Raw genomic sequence first — 20,744 nt, 5'->3', positions numbered from 1 at the left:
ATAAAGTAAACCACAATACCACAGTGAATAAGTGATTAAATAATTAAATTATAACATAACCGTGTGGTTGATAAGGGCGTCTGCTGCTATAAACATTAGGGGTGGCTCAGCACCCCACACACTCTAAGAAATGGAAACAAAAAGAAAACAGCGCACAACGCCAAATAGTGAAGTAAGTAATAGAATGTATTACAATGTTAAAGGGGTAATAAATCTGCGTACCATCTGTATATCAGATAGAAATAACATGTGCATTTAGTGCATAACACACTGGTTACCACTCTGTAGCTGTAAAACAGGACGGTCTGGCACTCAGCTGTCTCTGCAGGAGCCTCTATGATGGTTCTGGGGCATGGGATCCTTCATGCACTCCTCACACAGCAGGACACTGCTCACAAGGGGATTCCTTTCAAGCAGCCTGGTAATACTGCAGATTCAGACACTTAGTGGGACCGCTCCTCAACCGGCGATATACAGCCTCCAGGGGAATTCCCCTACAGTCCCCCGTCTCTCCTGTGTAGATTCGCTGCTTTTCCCAGCTGCTATGATCTTAGGGCAGTCCAGAGCTGTTGGAATTGCTCTGCAAACACTTCCGCAACTGCAGGGGCTTACACAGCGTGCCACGATGCCGCTCCGTCACGTGGTGTAGCGGAGTGACGTCACAGTTCTCGTGGCAATGGAGGAATCAATAGGGAGGAAGAAGGAGAGTCCTTAACAGTCTCTTACCGGCGCAGAAATCGCTCAGTTAGCACGGTAGCAGCCAATATAAGCTGATGGTGATACAGATCCAAAGGATGAATATAGGCAAAATTATGGCATTAATACATCCAACATGTTTCGTAGATCAAACTACTTCTTCAGGGAATTCTAACTGAGCGATTTCTGCGCCGGTAAGAGACTGTTAAGGACTCTCCTTCTTCCTCCCTATTGATTCCTCCATTGCCACGAGAACTGTGACGTCACTCCGCTACACCACGTGACGGAGCGGCATCGTGGCACGCTGTGTAAGCCCCTGCAGTTGCGGAAGTGTTTGCAGAGCAATTCCAACAGCTCTGGACTGCCCTAAGATCATAGCAGCTGGGAAAAGCAGCGAATCTACACAGGAGAGACGGGGGACTGTAGGGGAATTCCCCTGGAGGCAGTATATCGCCGGTTGCGGAGCGGTCCCACTAAGTACCTGAATCTGCAGTATTACCAGGCTGCTTGAAAGGAATCCCCTTGTGAGCAGCGTCCTGCTGTGTGAGGAGTGCATGAAGGATCCCATGCCCCAGAACCATCATAGAGGCTCCTGCAGAGACAGCTGAGTGTGAGACCGTCCTGTTTTACAACTACAGAGTGGTAACCAGTGTGATATGCACTAAATGCACATGTTATTTTTTTCTGATGTACGCAGATTTATTACCCCTTTAATATTGTAATACATTTTATTACTTACTTCACTATTTGGTGTTGTGCGCTGTTTTCTTTTTGTTTCCATATCCTCTCACAGTGCAGGTTATCCTCTCACTCGCGCAGGTTATCCTCTCACAGTGCAGGTTATCCACTCACAGTGCAGGTTATCCTCTCACAGTGCAGCTAATCCTCTCACAGTGCAGCTAATCCTCTCACAGTGCAGGTTATCCTCTCACAGCGCAGGTTATCCTCTCACAGTGCAGGTTATCCTCTCACAGTGCAGGTTATCCACTCACAGTGCAGGTTATCCTCTCACTCGCGCAGGTTATCCTCTCACAGTGCAGGTTATCCTCTCACAGTGCAGGTTATCCACTCACAGTGCAGGTTATCCTCTCACTCGCGCAGGTTATCCTCTCACAGTGCAGGTTATCCTCTCACAGTGCAGGTTATCCACTCACAGTGCAGGTTATCCTCTCACTAGCGCAGGTTATCCTCTCACTCGCGCAGGTTATCCTCTCACTGTGCAGGTTATCCTCTCACTCGCGCAGGTTATCCTCTCACAGTGCAGGTTATCCTCTCCCTCGCGCAGGTTATCCTCTCACAGCGCAGGTTATCCTCTCACAGTGCAGGTTATCCTCTCACAGTGCAGGTTCTCCTCTCACAGCGCAGGTTATCCTCTCACTCGCGCAGGTTATCCTCTCACAGCGCAGGTTATCCTCTCACAGCGCAGGTTATCCTCTCACAGTGCAGGTTATCCTCTCACAGCGCAGGTTATCCTCTCACAGTGCAGGTTATCCTCTCACTCGCGCAGGTTATCCTCTCACAGTGCAGGTTATCCTCTCACAGTGCAGGTTATCCTCTCACTAGTGCAGGTTATCCTCTCACAGTGCAGGTTATCCTCTCACAGCGCAGGTTATCTTCTCACTCGCGCAGGTTATCCTCTCACTAGCGCAGGTTATCCTCTCACAGTGCAGGTTATCCTCTCACTCGCGCAGGTTATCCTCTCACAGCGCAGGTTATCCTCTCACAGTGCAGGTTATCCTCTCACAGTGCATGTTATCCTCTCACTAGCGCAGGTTATCCTCTCACAGTGCAGGTTATCCTCTCACAGTGCAGGTTATCCTCTCACAGTGCATGTTATCCTCTCACAGCGCAGGTTATCCTCTCACTCGCGCAGGTTATCCTTTCACAGTGCAGGTTATCCTCTCACAGTGCAGGTTATCCTCTCACAGTGCAAGTTATCCTCTCACAGCGCAGGTTATCCTCTCACAGCGCAGGTTATCCTCTCACAGTGCAGGTTATCCTCTCACAGCGCAGGTTATCCTCTCACAGTGCATGTTATCCTCTCACAGCGCAGGTTATCCTCTCACAGTGCAGGTTATCCTCTCACTCGCGCAGGTTATCCTCTCACAGTGCAGGTTATCCTCTCACAGTGCAGGTTATCCTCTCACTAGTGCAGGTTATCCTCTCACAGTGCAGGTTATCTTCTCACTCGCGCAGGTTATCCTCTCACTAGCGCAGGTTATCCTCTCACAGTGCAGGTTATCCTCTCACTCGCGCAGGTTATCCTCTCACAGCGCAGGTTATCCTCTCACAGTGCAGGTTATCCTCTCACAGTGCATGTTATCCTCTCACTAGCGCAGGTTATCCTCTCACAGTGCAGGTTATCCTCTCACAGTGCAGGTTATCCTCTCACAGTGCATGTTATCCTCTCACAGCGCAGGTTATCCTCTCACTCGCGCAGGTTATCCTTTCACAGTGCAGGTTATCCTCTCACAATGCAGGTTATCCTCTCACAGCGCAGGTTATCCTCTCACAGCGCAGGTTATCCTCTCACAGCGCAGGTTATCCTCTCACAGTGCAGGTTATCCTCTCACAGCACAGGTTATCCTCTCACTCGCGCAGGTTATCCTCTCACAGCGCAGGTTATCCTCTCACATTGCAGGTTATCCTCTCACAGCGCAGGTTATCCTCTCACAGTGCAGGTTATCCTCTCACAGTGCAGGTTATCCTCTCACAGTGCTGGTTATCCTCTCACTCGCACAGGTTATCCTCTCACAGTGCAGGTTATCCTCTCACTCGCGCAGGTTATCCTCTCACAGCGCAGGTTATCCTCTCACTCGCGCAGGTTATCCTCTCACTCGCGCAGGTTATCCTCTCACTCGCGCAGGTGGCTCAATCATTTTGACTAAACCACCTGTGCTCAAGCAGGGGGTATCCTTAAAATGGGACTGGCGTTGGGAACCTCTGCTCTAACCAATATGTGAGAGTCATTTGAAACAAATGTATACATTGGTGTGGTGGTTTGTTGTTTCATTGTTTTATATGATGTCTTTTTAATGTCTTTTGATTGAATTCTATATGAAGTAATTCATGATTAATACATTCATATTTGTACAGTAAGTACAATTGTCATCATTGGTGGAATTCTTTTTGAACATAAAGATGTACGTCCTAAGAGGGCAGACCATCACCCTTGTATTTTCTCATTGATTTTTTTCCGTCAAAGAAACACCTTTAGAGGTGAAAGGAACTATGATGAACCAGCAGCAGTCTAAAAGTGGACTCAATGTCCCAACAGGGAGCCGAGACCACGCTCCCTCCCCAAATCCAGCGTTCTGTCCAAAGACGCATACGACGTGCGACATGGGTATCACAACCTACTGTACAATGAATTTACATGACATATACGGCTACTGGGACTTCTCACCCAGTACAAAGCATATGTCTTGTTAGATAAACCCAGCCGGCAGTCACTGAACATTTGCATGTGGCCTCTCCCGGAAGCAAAAAAGAGCTAGTTTTCCTGCATTCTGCGGTATGGTGTATGGTGTATGATGTATTTAACCACTCCCTGAAAATGCCACTTTTTAAGGAATCCTATCTGTCATACCCCTAACATCCACCTCCTGCTGTCCAACCCTGCTGGGACTAGCTGCGCAGCTGGACCGAACTCCCCGCTATCTATGACCTTTTAACATCCACACCCCCAAACCTTAATGGGATCAGCTGTGCGGCAGGGCCCTCATCACCATCTTTATCTATTTGCACTTGTTGGTATGTCATTCTGTTTGTGATTGAAGTCACTCTGTACCCCCACTGTACTGCGCTACGGAATATGTTGGCACTTTACAAATAAACGATAATAATATATAACATTCTCCCTTCCATTTCTCTTCTCTCTCTCGATAGAGAGATGAGAAAACACACGCTGCAGCCTACAGCATGGGGTGTGTGACATGAATGTGGTGCCTAACGGGTTAAAATGTTACAAGCACTAAATGCGTTATGTATGAGCAACTATGCCATTAAAACTGGTTACAATCCCGAAGAATAGAATGTTTCCCGCCTGTAACAAGCTATGTGTAAGAGCCTCGTACTTCTGGCATAGCGGAGTCATTTGACATTTATTTATTATTATACCACTCCATGCAGGATTTGAACCCTTGATCATTTCATGTACCAGTCCACTGCTCTAAGCACCACACCACAGTGTGGATGGATGGTTATCCTCTTTAAAGCTGCAGTTCAAGCAATATCCTGCATGTGTGTTTTTTTTTAATAAATCAGTTCTGTAGTAAGAAAAAATACTTTTAGCATTTTCTGTTTAAAAAAAAAACAACTTTGAAAAACCAATTTTCTTGTATTCTATTTTAACAAGCATGCTTGTTGCTATAGCAACCATTTACATTCCCCATATTTAAAGATGTCGCCAAACTTTGCCGATCAATAGACGGAGAACGAATTGACCGGCAGCTATGCAATTCTTTAGGTAAGTAGAGATTGCCCACATGAAACTATTGAAGTAAAAAAAAAACAAAAAAACGGGAGCTTGAACTGCAGCTTTAAACAACGCTATGGTTGTTTGGGTGGTATATTCTATACTGCACTGTGCAGTATATGTTAAGTTTGTTTAAAGCGTCAGAATCATCCCACCACCTTGGGGTGTAGCAGTTAGAGAATTGCACTAGCATATGATACTGTGTGTGGTAGGCACTGAGTGTGGTCCGGTTGCTGCACTTGCTCCTCGTGTTGGCTCGTGTTGCTGCCATGCACAACGCTCCCGGAGGAGGGATCCCGGCATTCATGGCAGGTAAGAGGGGGAGGGAGATGGACGTTGTTGGCTGAGCAATGGTATTATCAGATGTTGTAGGCTATATTACTGGTCTCGCTACTCCTGAGGTTTACTTAGGAACAAGTCCTAATTGCAAAGTGTATAACCTGCAGGCTGGAGGAGCTTTGACAGAACTATTTTGGGCTTGGGAGTAATATAAACGGTGCAGCAATGTGATAGCTATGTGAAGGTGCGGTAATGGCACAGAAGTGGTGTGGGATCAATACCAGGAAAGCAGGGAGAAGCTGTATGTTAGGATTGTGGTGCTGTTTTATTCAGCATAATTGGTGATTTCCTTGTTGTTTCTGCGGGCAAATAAAAAATGGAGGGGGCAGGGCTAGGTGGCGAGTAGGTTTTTTGGTACTTTGTCAAGCCCTGTATAGTGTGTGTTTGTGTGTGTGTGTGTGTGTGTTTGTGTGTGTGTGTGTGTGTGTGTGTGTGTGTGTGTGTTTGTGTGTGTGTGTGTGTGTGTGTGTGTGTGTGTGTATATATATACTGTGTATATGTATATGTATATGTATATATATATATATATATATATATATATATATATATATATATACACACTGGCGACACACTTTATCGCAGTGCGGCCAGATCCGCAAGCCGGGAGATTTCCCGGCTTGCTAGTGGCCGCCCCTCGGCGTGGCGGTCACGCGTCTTCGGGAGCCTGCGCCCCCTGCACGCGCGTCCAGGGCTCCCCGAGGGAGCCCTGGTGTCCCGCGATCGCGGGACAGCGGCAGGGGGTTCCGGGGGACCCGGCGGACCCGGCAGCGGTAGGGAGAGCGCCCCGATCGGAGGGCGCTCTTCCGCTGCTTCGGCGCGCGCCCGTCACACTCGGGCGCGCGCCAGGCTACTGCTGCGGCACAGAACGGGCAAATGCTCGAATAAACTGTGCCGCAGCAGTATATATATATATATATATATACCACACAATTAAGATTATGGTGGGTAAAAAAAGTGACAAAAACCCTCCACAGCAAAGCATATAGCAAATGGAAATATTACTGAATGCTCATTTGCATGTCTTAAACAGGTCTGCAACCCTGTCTTTCACCATTATTACCCAGCACACAGCACTTCCACTGCAGCAAGGGATTCTGGGAAATGACATGCAAATGAGCACACAGTGCCACCTTTTGTCTCAAGCTCATATTACACGAGCAACCCTTGTGACCATGCAGCAAGCTTAAGCCTATAGGGAACCATGTTTAAAATGGTTTTGAAGCAAAAAGTGGCACTGTGTGATCATTTGCATGTCATTTCCCAGAATCCCTTGCTGCAGTGTAAGTGCTGTGTGCTGGGTGATAATGGTGAAAGGTGGGGTTGCAGACCTGCCTAAGACATGCAAATGAGCATACAGTTATATTTCCATTTGCTACATGCTTTGCTGTGGAGGGTTTTTGTCACTTTTTTTACTCACCATAACTTAACTAAGTATGGTAAACCCCATCCTCATTGCTTCAGCTTTGCATAGCCAGTAACCAACCCCACACTGATGAGACCCATTAAGGTTGAAACAGCTGTCGGTGGGTGGGTTTACTGGCTATGCATCTTAACCCTGGCTGTGCTTAAATCTGTGACCATGCAGCAAGCTTAAGCCTATAGGGAACCATGTTTAAAATGGTTTTGAAGCAAAAAGTGGCTGTGTGCTCATTTGCATGTCATTTCCCAGAATTCCTTGTGTGCTGGGTGATAATGGTGAAAGGCGGGGTTGCAGACCTGCCTACGACATGCAAATGAGCATACAGTTATATTTCTATTTGATATATATATATATATATATATATGTATATAATAAATGGAATACTTTTTTGGATATGCTAGAGTGCTTTCTTTTGGGCAATTGTTATATATATATATATATATATATATATATATATATATATATATATAACAATTGCCCAAAAGAAAGCACTCTAGCATATCCAAAAAAGTATTCCATTTATTATCGCAACATCTAAAAATACACACAACAAATATAAAAATAAGCTGAGAGAAAAAACCCTTAATACCAAAGCTGACTGCCTGTAGATGGTAATATGGTGGATTACAAATCCTTGATACCTAATATATAGTACAAGGTACACAATGAATAATTAGACATGTAGATAAACTTATATTTGAAACTACTATCTCCTATTCCCGCGATATAAGGTGAAAAATAAATGTCACCTTACCCCCTATTAACTCAGGCCGGTGTAAAAACTACCAATGTGAACAAGACATCCTTAGCATAGCATACTTGACACAATTGTATATGGAATATGGGGTTAGCTCTATAGAGTGGATAAGTATTAGTCAGTTATTCTTTTAACAATGTTGGCTCAATGAAGCAAGTATTAAAGAAGCAGATTTGTATCCAGTTGTAAGTTGGCACCCAAATCCCTGGGTATTCACCATACTTCAGATCAACTTCATTAGCTGTCCTAGGCGTCCAAATAAAGCTGCTTTCATGCAGAGAACGCAGAAGAAACTGGACACTGCTGGAGTGAAAAGCAGTAAGGCAAAAACGCTGAGTCCACGGAGCACAGGAATGCAGGAACGGAGCAAACAGAAGCAGACAGAAATCAACTGAGGGGCATCTCAGCATACTGAGCACTACCCCGACGGCCGTTTCGCTTAGTACGAAGCTTTCTCTTAGGCCAGGTCCCCGCTGGCTACTGCAACGGCCATAATGGGGCCGTGCCCGCTGCGAGGGGCGCCGCCGCACTGCGCCGACAGTTTCTCCTCTCAAGTGAATTGAGAGCAGTACCCGTGACGGAGCGCTAGGCCATGCCCTCTGGCGGTTCAGCCAATAAGGGCGAACCTACCGGGTGACGTCACGGCCATGCCCCTATCACGCCCCCCCCCCCTGTGTTTCCCCCTGCAACTCACTGCAGACTGGGGGACTCGGCTGCACGCGCCGCCAGCCTCGCAGGCGCGTGCAGCGCAGGCACTGGGGCCGTAGCCTTAGGGGTCTGCTGATGTAACAATGCTCTGTGTATTTAAGCCCAATTGGCTAGATGTTGTACCAATCAGGAGCCGGCAGAATTAAGGCGGAACAGCTGAATTTCAAAAGTCCTGATGGTATGTAGTCACTGAAGGGAAACATTGTGAGAGTAGCAATTAAACATTGTAAACATAACAGTACATATTAAAACCAGTGAGAATACAGATATATATGTAGTAGCTCAACATTCAGAGTGGTAGAAGATCCACACTATGAATAAGTTTGTATACTGGAGCTCTATTTTCTATAACCCTTAATTATGGATACATTACTGTACACATAAAAAAGATTGTATAAATATATGCAAAATACTACCCTGCATGTAATTGCACGAGTAATCAATGAATCCAATTAAGGCAAAAGTAAAAACACAAAATATACACAAAGTAGCTAGAATAGAGCCTCAGCATTAGCTCATGAAATTCTAGAGAGAAGAAAAACAGAAGACAAAGAAAACTGCCATGGTTAAATAATATCCACCCATATCCAGAAGCCTGTCTCCTATTTTGTCATACTCTGAACCAGAACTAGTACCTTTACCCATAAATAAGACATTATCAGCAGACTATATCAGTTATAAACAGGATTCGATTGAGTACACAGGAATCCATGCTATAAAAACATGGCATATCCCATATACTCATTAAGGCCCTGAGGTAGGAGTGTTCCTAATTTTATAATCCACCTACATTCACATCTTAATAGGGATTTTTCTAGATCCCACACCTCTGATTCCAAGGAAAACCTGATCGATGGCAAATGCCTTTAAAGTATTGGGGTCACAGTTGTGTTTAAGATGAAAATGTTTAGCAACTGATGTTAATTTACGTCCTGCGATCAGATCCCGGGATGAACTACGGCTGTTCCTAACATGTTCTAATATGCGGAAGCGCAATTCTCTTGTAGTCATCCCGATGTATATCTGATCGCAAAGATAGAATAGGTAGTATACCACTGCTTTGGACTTGCAGTTTAAAGATTTTCTAATAGTATACTTATGATTTTTACTGTAATCAGAAAAATCAGTCCTAGCTACCATGAACTGACATGCTGAACATCCTCTGCAGGTAATAAAACCCGGTCTCTTAGAGAGGAAATGGTCTGGTTTTCTTGCGATATAGTGGCTATGCACTAGCATGTCATAAAGGTTTGGAGCTCTTCTGCTTACTAAATTGACATTCTCTCCCAATAATTTATTAAAATCTGGATCAGTATGTAAAACATACCAGTGCTTCTGGAGTATTTTCCTGTAATTCGACCAGTTCCTGTTGTAAGTGCCGATAAACCGCACTGCGGAGTCCATATCATTAGTCTGTTTTGCCCTTGGAAACAAAAGTGTTTAACGAGGTTGAAGATTGCTCTTGTTTTTACCGTGTCTAATGATGGATTTACTATAGCCTCTGGCCTGAAAATGAGATGATAAAATATCTAACGAATTATCAAAGATAGTTTTAGTAGAGCAATTTCGTTTTAATCTCAGAAACTCTGATCTTGGGACACCCCGTATCTGATGTGCGGGGTGCGCACTTAATGCGTGTAAAACTGCATTAGTGGCAGTGCTCTTACGGTGAATGTCAGTCATAAGACCTCCTTCACCGTCAATACTAATATGTAGATCCAAGAAGTTTACACATACAGTGCTAGCCTCTGTGGTGAGTTTGATGTAAAGGTTGTTGTTAAGGCCATCAATGAACAGGTGTAGGTCTGGTAAAGACCCACTCCAGAGTATAAAGATGTCATCGATGAACCTCAACCACAACAACACATGTTCTGTACCAAAAGTGTTAGCATCTTGAAATACAGATTCTCCCATCTCCCCAGGAACAGGTTGGCATAGGAGGGGGCCCATGTTGCGCCGATTGCCTTTCCAGTAGTCTGTAAATAATATTTGTTATTAAAAACAAAATAATTGTGTGTTAATACAAACTCAAGAAGATCCACCAAAAATTGTATTAGATCACCCAGGTTGCCCATTGAGAGAAAATACCGTGCTGCCACAAGACCATCAGAATGACGTATGCTGGTATAAAGTGACTCAACGTCACATGTGGCTTGGACAGTACCTCCCTCAAGGGCAATCTGGTTGAGTCTCAAAAGGACATCCGAAGTGCCACTCAAATATGAGGGCAATGTCTCAACTAAGGGTTTCAAAAAATAATCTAAGAAACTGCAAGCAGGTTCACATAACCCCCCTATGCCAGATACTATTGGTCTTCCTGGGTTTATGGTAGAGATTCTTATGCACCTTGAGTAAAATGTAAAAATTTGGAATTATTGGGTGAGGAGAAAGGAGACCCTCTCCACATTTCTTAGTAACTACCCCCAGGGTGATAGCATCACACACTAGTTGGTCAAGTAGTTGTTTATATTTGGCCGTTTGGTCACTAGGTAGTTCTTTATAACAACCAGAATATTTTAATTGGCGAAAGGCTTCCATCATACATTTTTTGTGGCGAGATGACTATGTTGCCCTTTATCAAATGGCTTAATCTGTATGTTAGACATACTGCACCGACACACTTTATTCGAGCAAATACCCAGTATGTACCTGGCAGATACCTGGAATGCGCCGCTCGTCACCTCTGACAAGCCCCGTTGCGTTTGCCTTCCCAGCCTGGGTTCATGCCTGGCTGACGGGCGGCTGATCTGTTAAATAATGATTAGGATTTAATAGGCTGCAATGCTTCGCGTGTCTACCAGATGGCATAAATTCATGAATTGTAATGCAGTTTATATATATATACTGTGCAGTATTGCAGCCAGCGGGAATAAAATGCTTCAATCCCTGCCTGGAAAATAACCCAATGCACTCGGGCAGAAAACAGTCACAAACCTCAATACACCCGGGTATACCCGAATTCGTGGGACTAGCCGAGCTCGAATAAAGTGTGTCGCCAGTGTATTACGTAGTTCTTCTATGGCTGTTATTTCTGCTTTAGTTATATACATTAGGTCACAATCCCAGTAGCACTCCTTTTGATGCAAATATATACTGTATAGCCTGGTATATACTGTATGGACTCATGGCCACTGTCCAACACCCACAGACACTCCTACCAACCATTGTGGCCAAGCACTGCCATCTACAGCACCTAATCACTCACCTGCTCTCTCTGTAAGTCTCCCAACATCCCACTCAGATTGTTAGCTCTCCGGGGCAGAGATTTCCTTTCCTATTGTCTGACTTTGCTGCACTTATTGTATTATAATTCCCTGTACCGTAGTGTCTTTGCGAAGAGCTGAGTAATCTCTGGGCGCTATATAAATAAAGATACACATTTATACGTATGGTGCAGTGGGTTTGAGTTATGAGCTTACAGGGGTTGTGTGTGTTCGGACATTTCTATTGCTAAACGATTGTTTGGAGGTTAGTGACCCCTCCTCCCTGGTTTTAAGCTCCCCCATCCCACCTTTTAATAGCAGCTTGTGTTACGCACTTGTGAGTGACCCATCTATTGAGACATTTCTCCCCCCATTAGAGAGGTTACGAGAGCGTAGTGTTAGGACTTGTAAAAAGGAGATACTTAGCGGGGTTACAGGCTGGGAATACTTTGGACAAATTATTTCACGTGAAGAAGCCGCAAGGCGAAACACGTGTAGAGTGGGAGTTGGAACGGGACCCGAGACTTTATCTAGTGTTTGTGCTTTTTTATTGACCTACTGTAACAACGTGCCTATTTTCTTGCTGTGCTACTCTGCTCCTGCTGGATCGACGGAGAAACTTTGGACTATCTTATCCTCATGGGATCTGACTCGATCCTTCATTGGACTATATCTGCACACTTTCATCAAGGGGGATAAGTATACATCCCTTTTTCTCTTCCTGTGTGTGGCTGGACGACCATTGTATATATTGATGTGCATTATCCCAATTATAACCGTATTTTTCACTGTATTTATCCACCTATTAAGGTGTTTTTTCTGTGCCTATTCTGTGGATTACGGTCACGGACTAACTATTGTCAGTTACTTTACTGACTCCAGTGCATTATACCTTTCAGAGTCTGATCCATGATTACATTTTTATGCATGTGTGGTTTGCATGAGATATCTTGCCAGATTTATTGTTGGTTCTGTCCTTTGGGTTTTTTCTCTGACCGGCCGGTCTTGATGACACAAGGAATTTGTTTCCCTGGGCTCTCACCTGTACAGCTTTCTATTAGTGCTGAGGTTAGACCCATGCCTTTATAGTTATTGATGCACTTCCACTGTCTATTTTGGGGTCCCGCTATTTTGTTTCTTAAATGTTTTAAGTGTGTTATAATTGAATACAATAAATTGTTATATTGTTTTGGGATTATCTTGAGTGCTCATCATTGAGACTATATATAGGGCCGCCAACAGGGGGGGTCTGCTGGGGCTGGTGTCCCGGGCCCACTGACTGGCCCCGGTTCTCAGCTGCCTGTAAGCTTATTCATCTTTGTATCCTAGGCCGCCGAGCTTCCACTGCCAGCGAACGACGGGGCTCTCTGACGTCAGCGTGCAGGAAGTAATCTTGGCCCAGCTTCCGGCGCGCTGTGCTCTGATGTCAGATAGCCCCATCACGCTGGCAGTGGAAGCTCGGCGGTGTGGTATAGAGGAAGGAAGAGGCTTATAGGCAGCTGAGAGCCAGGGCGGGGGAAATTTGCAGCACCAGCCGACTGGGCCCCCTCCCCCCCCCCCCCAGCGGACCCCGCAGACACTGGGCCTTGCCTGACCCAAGGTAAGTGTATTTTTATATATATTTGGGGGGCTTGGGGATATTTTTAAATGTATTGGGGGGCTCGGGGGAAATTTTCTAGATGCATTGGGGTCTTTTTTTTTAGATGCCTTGGGGTATTTTTTTTAGATGCCTTGGGGTATTTTTTTTAGATGCCTTGGGGTATTTTTTTTTAGATGCCTTGGGGTATTTTTTTTAGATACACTGGGGTCTTTTTTATATGTATTTGGGTGGGTTTTATAAGTATTGTTTTTTTAATATGTATTGTTAGAGGCGGGTATTGGTGTGTTGCGCCAGATTTTTCCAGTATCTTTGATCATGGAGACTTCAAAAGGCGAAAGGTCATGGTAAAACCAACTAAGAATCATCAATCTCAGGCCAGCAATGCGCCAGCACCGGCTTCCAATAACGGTCTGACCATCAGTGAAAACCTGGTGACCGGCAACCCTTGCTATCTGTCCCCGCCTGGATACCTGCAGCCTGAGCAGGATTTAAGTTTACTCCTTAAGAAAGGGCAATTCATGCCCGAAACGCGTGGGAGGAGGTTCTCCTATTTTTGTTTGTCCTGAGTGTTCTCATTTTTAATTTAACCCAATAAAGCCCTTCTTTTAATTTTTACCTGGTGAGTCCCAGTGTTTTGGAGCGGCTGCTGCTGCATCAATCGCTGACCTTTCATTCAGTTTGAATGCAGAAATTTCACAGAAATGTTGGCAGCATTACCTGGATATTGCCCCAGATTTTCCAAGGCGAGTTTTAGAATACTCGTGGGCACACCTGTAAGTGTATTTCAAACTCTTTCATCGGCTAAGAGAGTAATGTTCCCTTTCTCTTTACACCCTCTCTTAGTCTCTCCCTCAGTTCCCCATGCTGTGTGTGGCTCCCCGGTGGGCGACAGTCGGATAGTCGGGGGCACGGATTCTGTGGATGGAGAGTGGCCCTGGCATATCAAACTGCAGTATCTGGATTTACCGAGTTCCTATACTTGTGGAGGGTCCCTGATAGCCCCCCAGTGGGTGCTGACTGCTGCACACTGCATTGTTGAGTGAGTCTCTTAAGCGTGACCTTTTATCTCTCAGAGCAGGTTCTATGTTATTAGTGAAATGAGGGGATCTGAGGGCCTTTTATGCAAATCCATTCTTAGAGTTAACAGTTATTACTGGTAGTACTAGTATTACTACCACTAGTATTTCTACCACTTGTAGTTTTAAAATGCAGTATCCAAACCTTTCATATTCAGAGGGCAATATACAATACTCTAGGTACGGTTTCTGTTCATTGCAATACATACATGTTACACGTTGCAATCTGGTTAATGTTATCATCAATTAAGCAATGTCTTTTTTTTACGCCTCTTCCTTATGAATGGGTCCGAGCCGGCGTTCATGTGGAAGCCCCTAATAATGTTGTCCCCCTGACATCTGCTATAGTTCCTTTTCCATAGTGCTAGTAATGAATACTGTGCTGTATGGAGCAGAAATCAGGGACCCCAAAACTTGTCACCCTAATGACGGTGTGCTACGTACAGTCTTTACACGGGCCAATCACAGACCATGTATTTACCATACTGTAATTATCACTCAGGCAACATGCTCAGGTATTTATTGCCCTCAAACCATGTTTATTGTGCTCTTTTATGTCCACTTCCCACAGCTCTTACAACCCATTGAGATATACAGTCTACCTGGGCATGTACCAGATATCCGGATACAATCCTCATAGGGTCGTGGTCGGGGTGCAGAGTATCATAGCTAACCCCCTGTATACAAGTGTGAAGTCTAGAGGGGACATTGCTCTGGTGAAGCTGGAGAACCCGGTAACCTATACCGATTACATCCTCCCGGTCTGCCTGCCGGATTCGTCTGTCACCTTCCCTTGTGGCATGGAATGCTGGGTAACCGGATGGGGTTATGTGGCTTCTTATGGTAAGTCTTCTATCTGTAACCCTCCCTGTACAACTCAATTCAGGACTTCATTCCTTCTTTTGGTGATCCTTACTTAAAGGGTGCTGTCCCTATCTGCAACATAATAAACGTGGGGGGCTGGTCTGTGCTATTACTTTATGAACATTTCTTATCTACTCAACCCGAGGCTCCTCGCATCTTGGCCTCCAGAAACCTAACCTTCTCGAACCTTCCCCTTCTCTAATATATTCTGTGTGACGTCATGATCCCATGGTAACATAAGGTGGGGCCTGATACACACCAACCTCCTAGAAACCCTTTAGAAGGGGGGTTACATATCAATTAGATGAATTTGGTAATGAGTTCTCAAATGCTGACACAGTTGTGCAAGGGATTATTTTCTTATGTTTTTGGGTGAAGTTTGGTGGTCAGTGGTTTGTGTGGGGCAGTGTTAAAAATGTGACTCATTAATTGAAGGTATTAAATCCTCAGTGTACAATGCATGAGCCATCTGGTGAAAGAACCCAAGATTTCCAGGATAGTTTGGTGCAGTCCCACTGCTAGGCATTCTGGGATTGGTAGATGTGACTGTCCAGATTACTTGGAATTAGTTAAGAATTAGATGTAAAAGTTGGTTACTCTGTTACTATGCCATTCACAGTCAGTAACCCATAAAGGCTAAGTGATGCCAGGATCTGTATCTCTGCACCCATTGCTTGAATTGTGCAGTCCTACAAAGGCTCACTGGACAATACAAGTCAAGAGGTCCCAGGATCTGGATCCTTAGACATCCAGTATGAACAAGGGAAAACCGGGGGATGGGGGGGAGGGAAAAGAACCCTCGCTACAGCTAGACTAAAGGTGCTACAATCAGAGGTAATGCTAGTCAAACGAACAGGGAGAGAAAAGGACCTCTATACTGAGAGCACTCACAATGGCTGGAAATAGTTAAACACCAGATGGAGGACATCTATGTAAGTAGGTATAAATGTAAAGATTGATTAATTAAAAAAACATTTTTGATTCAAATTTCAGATAAAAAATAGTCAATGATAAGGTATGCCTAGCAGGGAGGCATCACTATGACAAATGAGCGAATTAAAATGTGAGTGAATACCTGGTGCAGTGATCCCAGTAACTGGGTGTCGGTGGGTGTAGGTGATCACTCAGGGATCAGGTAACTAGGAAATCAGGTAACTAGTTTAACTATTTCCAGCCAGAGGTTCTTTTCTCTCCCTGTTCGTTTTCTTTAGACATCCAGTTATAGTGGTGACGGTCTTATCATTCCTCAGTGAGCCTGCCGCACCCCAAGACTCTCCAGAAAGTGATGACCCCGCTGATAGACAGTGAAACATGTGACCAGATGTACCATGTGGACTCATCAGTCAGTACCAGCAGAATCATCATCCAGGAAGAGAAGATCTGTGCTGGATACAAAGAAGGACAGAAAGACTCCTGCCAGGTTGGTCACCAAACCCCTGAAGTTCTGTATTTACTATACAGTATAAGTCAATGACTCCTAGAGAGTTGATTAGCTACTGGTAACCAATCCTGATGGTGTGAATGATAGTGCCAACAGTGAAAAATATAAAACTCTCTTGTGCCAAACACTTTCATTGGCACCGACTGAGGGGTCCCTGAGAGAGGGCAGAACTGGGGTACAGAATCCTGAGTTAACACATAACCCTGTGATAGGAATCTGATCGTAGCGCTATTCTCACCGGGTATTGAAGTGATAATGACATAGTATTGCCAAAACAATCAGTTTGCACAATAGTTATATACAATAGAGGTCATATTGGGGAGATGTTGACCTCTTATTTTCTTTTATTAAAATAGACAGTGTTTTCTTGCAGGGAGACTCCGGGGGACCTTTGGTGTGTAAGGTGCAGGGTGCCTGGTGGCAAGCTGGCATTGTAAGCTGGGGGACGGGCTGCGCCCTTTCATATCGCCCCGGGGTGTACACCCTTGTGACTGCCTACGAGTCATGGATCAGCAGCTACGTACCAGAGCTGAAGTTCCTCAAGCTGCAGAATATTTCTCAGCGCAGCACAAAGTGTAATAGAGGCATCAAAATTCCATGTCAAGAGTGGAAGATGCTGCTCCTAGCTGCCTTTATCCTGAGCCAAATATAACACACAACATTTGCCTCCATCTGTTCACTACTCTGCATATACCAGCAGAGGGCGCTATTTTGCTCTTGCATTAGGGGAAATTACGCATTTTCGGCCCAGTGACTATATAACCACTAAAAGCTGCAGTTCAGTCAATATCCTGCATGTGTGTTTTTTATTTAATAAATCAGTTCTGTACTAAGAAAAAATACTTTTAGCATTTTCTGTTTTTAAAAAAACAACTTTGAAAGACCAATTTTCTTGTATTCTATTTTAACAGCCATTTGCTAAGGCACTGCCATTTCATGTCCTGTCACAAGCCCTGGCACACCCCTTTGTCAGCCCTGCCCTCCCTCTAGCACATGTCAGTGCAGGAATGCTCATGAATATTCATGAGCTTCCACTGCCAGTCAAGCAGATTATAAACAAATGCCAGCTTTTAATATGTCACCAAATTTCGACCTATCAATACATGGAAAACGGATTGACCTGCAGCTATACAGTTCTTTAGGTAATTAGAGATTGCCCACATGAAACTATTGAAGTAAAAAAATAAATGCAAAAAAAAAAAAAACTGAACTGCAGCTTTAAAAAGTAGTGCCTGAGAGATTGGGCCTCACCAATAGACAATACCTGAGCCAGGCAGGTTATTATTAAAGTGACACACATGAAGTACAGGAGAGTGATGTATTTTCTATAGTAGTGCAACATAGTGATGTAGAAGGCGGGAATTTTTTGATAATTTTTTTTGTCGCTGAAATGATAATCAGGTGGAGACGGAACCTAAAGTTTAAAAAAAGAAACAACAAGCAACAAATGGGCCACCACAATAAAAATGAAGACTTATTCTATATCTCAGGGGGGCTCAACTCCACTTCTTAAGCCCCCCTCCTGCCCAAACAGGTCAGGTTTTCAAGATATCTCAGCTTCAGCACAGTTGGCTCAATCAGAGGCTCAGATAGAGCCTCTAATTGAACCATTTGTTCTGAAGCAGGGACTGATTGAGCCTCCATTCGGAACCAGGTACTGATTGAGCCACCCTTGCTGAAGCTGGGATATCCTGGAAACCTGACTTGTTGGGGGGTCTTCAGGACTGGAGTTGAGCACCCCCGCTATATCTTTACTGTCTGACTTTAATGTCTGATGACGGCCCGGTCGGATGCATTGGGGGATATAAAAGAAACCTATAAGGGCTGGTTTGGGATATCGCACCCGCTCCAAGGGATTACTCCCACTTACTTAAAAAAATCGCAAATTAGTCACAGTTTGCAAGTTATTTGCATGGGTATTTTAAAGGGTATTTCTGAGTTCTTTTTAACTTTTTACCAGGGCTTTTTTTGTGATGGTACTGTGTTTTACTTTGTACCGGCACCTCTGCTTCCCCTTCTGCAGGATTTCTGCCAGCTTGCTGAGGGGGCGGGGCCATCACTGCACACAGCCAAACCCTCCACGCCCCTGCCTGTTTCCCAACCGCCCACATGGCTAAGCTCTACAGAGCAGCTCCAGACAGACCAGAGCAGTCCTATACCCCCCTCCACTAGGTTTCATTCTTAGAGGGGGACAGTGTGTATATGTGTCCCGGTGTGTTTTCTCTGGGAACACCCCTTCAAATGTCCCCCCTCTGCAAAAAGCTTTGAATGTCTATATGTACAGTGTGTGTGTGTGTGTATATATATATATATATATATATATATGTCAGATAAGGCAGTTGGCACTCCAATAGGTGCTGGTAAGCCACAGGTGCACGTCCCATATAGAGAATGTAGTTATACGTTACCGTTCCAAGGATTGGTAAACAAGAGACAGCACTCAATGTTGAAGATCAAAGTGTATTAGTGAAAGCAAAAATACATCCAGAAACCCAACGTTTCGGTCCTACAGAATGGGACCTTCCTCAGGGCGATACAGGAAGGTCCCATTCTGTAGGACCGAAACGTTGGGTTTCTGGATGTATTTTTGCTTTCACTAATACACTTTGATCTTCAACATTGAGTGCTGTCTCTTGTTTACCAATCCTTGGAACGGTAACGTATAACTATATATATATCTACTATATATTTGTGAAATCACTGTATGTCTGCGTCCCAAGGGTCAATCGCATTGGACCTTGGGCCTGTCACTCCTGCTCAGGCCATGCCCGCCCCCGCACACCTCTCATTGGCCTACGTCCAACACCAATGCCACACTGTCCCACCCCTCACTGACTCTCATTGGCCTGCGTCCAATGCCCGCCCCCGCACACCTCTCATTGGCCTGCGTCCCACCCCTCACTGACTCTCATTGGCCTGCGTCCAATGCCCGCCCCCGCACACCTCTCATTGGCCTGCGTCCCACCCCTCACTGACTCTCATTGGCCTGCGTCCAATGCCCGCCCCCGCACACCTCTCATTGGCCTGCGTCCAACACCAATGCCCTAATACTTCCACACTGTCCCACCCCTCACGCTTTGCTTTTGCAACACCTAATCCTCTAATCCTCAACCTGCTCTGGGGCCACGCTTCACAGCTATCAAAACCTTCACGTCTGCTACCACAGACTGCCGAATCAGGTACAGCAGTGTTTCCCAAACTGTGCGCCGCAGGGCGCCCTGGTGCGCCGCGGCTTGGCTAGAGGGGCGCCGCGATCAGGGCCGCCAGCAGCGGGAAACAAGGGCTGCTAGCTCATTTAAAAAAAAAAAAAAAACCTCTGAGGGGAAGCAGAGGAGCGGTCACGTGACCGCTCCCATCCAATGGGGCTGCAGCCTGCCCGGCATTGCAACTGCAGAGCCACCAGACAGCAGCAGCACCAAGGGGTGTGTGTGTGTGTGTGTGTGTGTGTGTGTGTGTGTGTGTGTGTGTGTGTGTGTGTGTGTGTGTGTGTGTGTGTGTGTGTGTGTGTGTGTGTGTGTGTGTGTGTAAAAGGGGCTGCAGGGTGTGTGAGAAAAACGGGCTGCAGGGTGTGTGAGAAAAACGGGCTGCAGGGTGTGTGTGTGTGTGTGTGTGTGTGTGTGTGTGTGTGTGTGTGTGTCTGTGAAAAACGGGCTGCAGGGTGTGTGTGTGTGTGTGTGTGTGAAAAACGGGCTGCAGGGTGTGTGTGTGTGTGTGTGTGTGTGTGTGTGTGTGTGTGTGTGTGTGTGTGTGTGTGTGTGTGTGTGTGTGTGTGTGTGTGTGTGTGTGAAAAACGGGCTGCAGGGTGTGTGTGAAAAACGTGCTGCAGGGTGTGTGTGTGTTGTGTGTGTGTGTGTGTGTGTGTGTGTGTGTGTGTGTGTGTGTGTGTGTGTGTGTGTGTGTGTGTGTGTGTGTGTGTGTGTGTGTGTGTGTGAAAAACGGGCTGCAGGGGGTGTGTGTGTGTGTATATATGTGTGGTGTGTGTGTGTGTGTGGTGTGTGTATATATATATATATATATAATGTGTGGTGTGTATATATGTATGTGTGGTGTGTATATCTACTATATATCTACTATATATTTCTGAAATGTCTGTATGTTTGTCTGCATGCCCTGTGTCCCTAGGGCCAATCGCATTGCACCTTTGGCCTGTCACTCCACCTCAA

General features: G+C 45.3%; 1 protein-coding gene across 4 annotated transcripts in view; it reads left to right on the top strand.

Annotated features, from left to right (window-relative positions):
- LOC142470258 (serine protease 27-like) overlaps positions 1-17,421 on the top strand; it is a 49,664-nt gene extending 32,243 nt beyond the window's left edge. For all 4 annotated transcript variants that reach the window (XM_075577202.1, XM_075577205.1, XM_075577203.1 and 1 more), the window contains 4 exons: positions 14,044-14,239; positions 14,848-15,119; positions 16,391-16,560; positions 16,955-17,421. In XM_075577202.1, coding sequence (XP_075433317.1) covers positions 14,044-14,239; positions 14,848-15,119; positions 16,391-16,560; positions 16,955-17,233 — 917 coding nt within the window. In that variant the 3' untranslated portion in view covers positions 17,234-17,421. The remainder of the gene's footprint in view (positions 1-14,043; positions 14,240-14,847; positions 15,120-16,390; positions 16,561-16,954) is intronic.
- The last annotated feature ends 3,323 nt before the right edge of the window (positions 17,422-20,744 follow it).

The sequence above is a fragment of the Ascaphus truei genome, chromosome 19 (assembly GCF_040206685.1).
Source record: "Ascaphus truei isolate aAscTru1 chromosome 19, aAscTru1.hap1, whole genome shotgun sequence".
Classification (NCBI taxonomy): domain Eukaryota; kingdom Metazoa; phylum Chordata; class Amphibia; order Anura; family Ascaphidae; genus Ascaphus; species Ascaphus truei.
This window is presented reverse-complemented; position numbering and strand designations above follow the sequence as displayed.